Genomic DNA, 2,500 nt, shown 5'->3' with positions numbered 1-2,500 from the left:
ACGAAACAACTCCAACAGACTCTGGTAGTCACAGTCAGGCAGTTCAATAGAGTCTGTAGTCTCCGCCATTTGTCCATAGAACATGGCATAGAACACAGGACTGCTGATTGCAAGCACAAACTTGTGGGCTGGGATCACCCTCTTACTTTCACTTTCGCCAGTCGACACTGGAACAACAAATTTCATATCACTCAAGAGCTGATTGTTGAAAATAAACGTAGTTCTCCCCACGATAGTTGATCGTTTCGTCTGCCTCTTCTCTTCAACAATAGCCATCGTTGCTTGTCTTGATCTTCGCAGTTTTATTTTTTATAGCAATGTTTCGAGCTCTTCGCTTGTCGAAAACGAAACAGGAATAAGAATAAGCGGAAGTACTACTACTGGACAAGCCGGGTTTGATGTTCCTGCTTGTCACAATCTCACACAACCTCTTTAATTACTGAAAGTCTTGGAATCAAAATCAACCAAAACCCTGTAGCAAGCCGGTTTCTACCATGAGTGCCATGAAATCTCTGGGTGTACATATTGATCAGAATCAAGACTGGGAATATCATATTAAATTTATGAGATTTCCAAAAAGATTGACGTTGGCATAAGTGACAAACACATATAAGCTGATATAAGGAATCTTGTTCCGCGTTAGGTACTTTATACTCTTAACATTTTTAATTCATTAATTCAACCTTGTGTCGATTATTGTAGTGTATTATGAGCATGTTGTTCAATGAGAGACTCACAGAAATCACAAAAGCTCCACTGATCTTGCTACACGTATCATAACCTTGGCTCAAATTATGACAGTAATAGTGATGAACTTTTTCGTGATTTAAATTAAAGCAAACTTAATCATCAACGGGCCATTAGTCAAACGATTATGTTGCTCAACACCTTATCAACCAGACCGCGCGAGATGATTTTAAAATGAAATCAGAAGATCACTCCTTCCAAAACGAACTCGTAGAGTAATTTACAACACATCTTTGTGAAGTTAGTTTCACATTAATTAACTACTATAGTTAGTTTGTTAGCTTAAATACTTTAGTGTTTTTAATTTCTTCTAATAATTTTATAGTTCACCTCCATAAAATACCATGTTAAAATAAAATCATATCACTTTTTAACTCTATTGACGCTATTAAACTGGATTCACGTTAACCGGAGCGCAGTGATTGGCTCATTACTCAAAGCCGGACTCATTTGACTCGTAAATCAGGGGACCTTGTTCAATCAGGGCTCAGAAAAATCCAACATACAAATGAACATTTTCTACTCTACTTTATTCACTTTCCAAACCTAATTGACAAGCCATGATGACGTGACAAAATCTACGTTACAAAAGATGTCAGCCACATTACGCCGAGTGAAAAGCTGGCTATTGTCCATTGAATATAGAACTTTTCGCCGTTTCAGGTGAAGCGAACAAGAAAACTTCAATGAAAATTAAATGATTTTACATCTTCACTATTAAGAAGATCACTAGACCGGTTTTGACTGTAATAACACACCAAGAAATCTTTCAAGAAATGAAAAATCTAAATCACGCGCACTACTCTTCAATACACGGGGGCACCCAACGGATCGTTTCGACAAGTTGTCTTGTTGAAAGTTATCTGTTCGGAAAAACTTTCTTCCTTGTCACCTTGAACTTTCGTGATGTGAGAAATTTAATGTTTTGGTATTGATAAAAATGTCCTTTTGGGTACCGAAAAAAGGTCAGCTATGATCTTAGGAAAGGATTAGAGCCAAGGTTTTCGGGAAATGGACAAAACAAGCCCTAATATATTCGAGAAGACACAAGTTCCCCTATAGACTGACCGAACAGATAAAATTGCATAGCGCAGCTAAAATTAACCTACCGAGCTTTAAAAGCACTCCAGATAGTCTAAAACGGTGTTTTAAAGCATTTTTCATAAAAACGTCCTTTAGTGCCCCTGAATACTAAAACTAAACTAAAGCGAAAATAAACGCGGGAAACTGACCGCGTGTTTCACATGTGCCATTATAGCTAGCATTTGATGAAGTCAGAGTGAATCGTACTCCTTCGCATTCATCAGATGTTCGCCCGTCTTCGCCATACCACGAGTTAGGGCCCTTGATAAGCGAAACTAACTTATACTTCTTATTTTCCTGCAAACATAATGGACGATCAAACTGCGCATCAAAGCCATAATATTGATTATTTTCTGCCGACTTGTCCTTTTCTGAAGCATAAGATCCTGATTGTTTCACAGTAGAGGAGTCATCTGCGCTATCCTTCACTTCTGTGACAACCGTGTAAAGTGACAGGCTTCGAAACAGAGAACTAAACACTGTCACGTTTGGAATCACAGTAACGCCACATATCATTACCTGGAGGAAAGATTTTGTCAAATCTTTGGAATCGATATCCAACGCAACCAATCCTTTTAACCTGTATGAATGGAAAAGATGATGTTAAAACACCACCATAGTGTTTCATCATGTCCTCTGTCTCTTTGAAAGTTAGAATGTGAGAATCGAT

The 2,500-nt window shown here is 38.0% G+C and overlaps 1 protein-coding gene and 1 pseudogene across 1 annotated transcript in view; both read right to left on the bottom strand.

Moving 5' to 3' along the window:
* Positions 1 to 573, bottom strand: part of LOC110060314 (BTB/POZ domain-containing protein 6-like) — a 2,204-nt gene extending 1,631 nt beyond the window's left edge. Inside the window, exon 1 of the mRNA XM_089290483.1 lies at positions 1 to 573. This exon is cut by the window's left edge and continues 1,631 nt beyond it. Coding sequence (XP_089146609.1) covers positions 1 to 276 — 276 coding nt within the window. The 5' untranslated portion in view covers positions 277 to 573.
* Positions 574 to 1,258: 685 nt separating this feature from the next.
* LOC149112567 (BTB/POZ domain-containing protein 6-B-like) overlaps positions 1,259 to 2,500 on the bottom strand; it is a 3,068-nt pseudogene continuing 1,826 nt past the window's right edge.

The sequence above is a fragment of the Orbicella faveolata genome, unplaced genomic scaffold, assembly GCF_042242905.1.
Source record: "Orbicella faveolata isolate gen_17 unplaced genomic scaffold, um_ofav_v1 contig_2, whole genome shotgun sequence".
NCBI classification, from domain to species: Eukaryota; Metazoa; Cnidaria; class Anthozoa; order Scleractinia; family Merulinidae; genus Orbicella; species Orbicella faveolata.
This window is presented reverse-complemented; position numbering and strand designations above follow the sequence as displayed.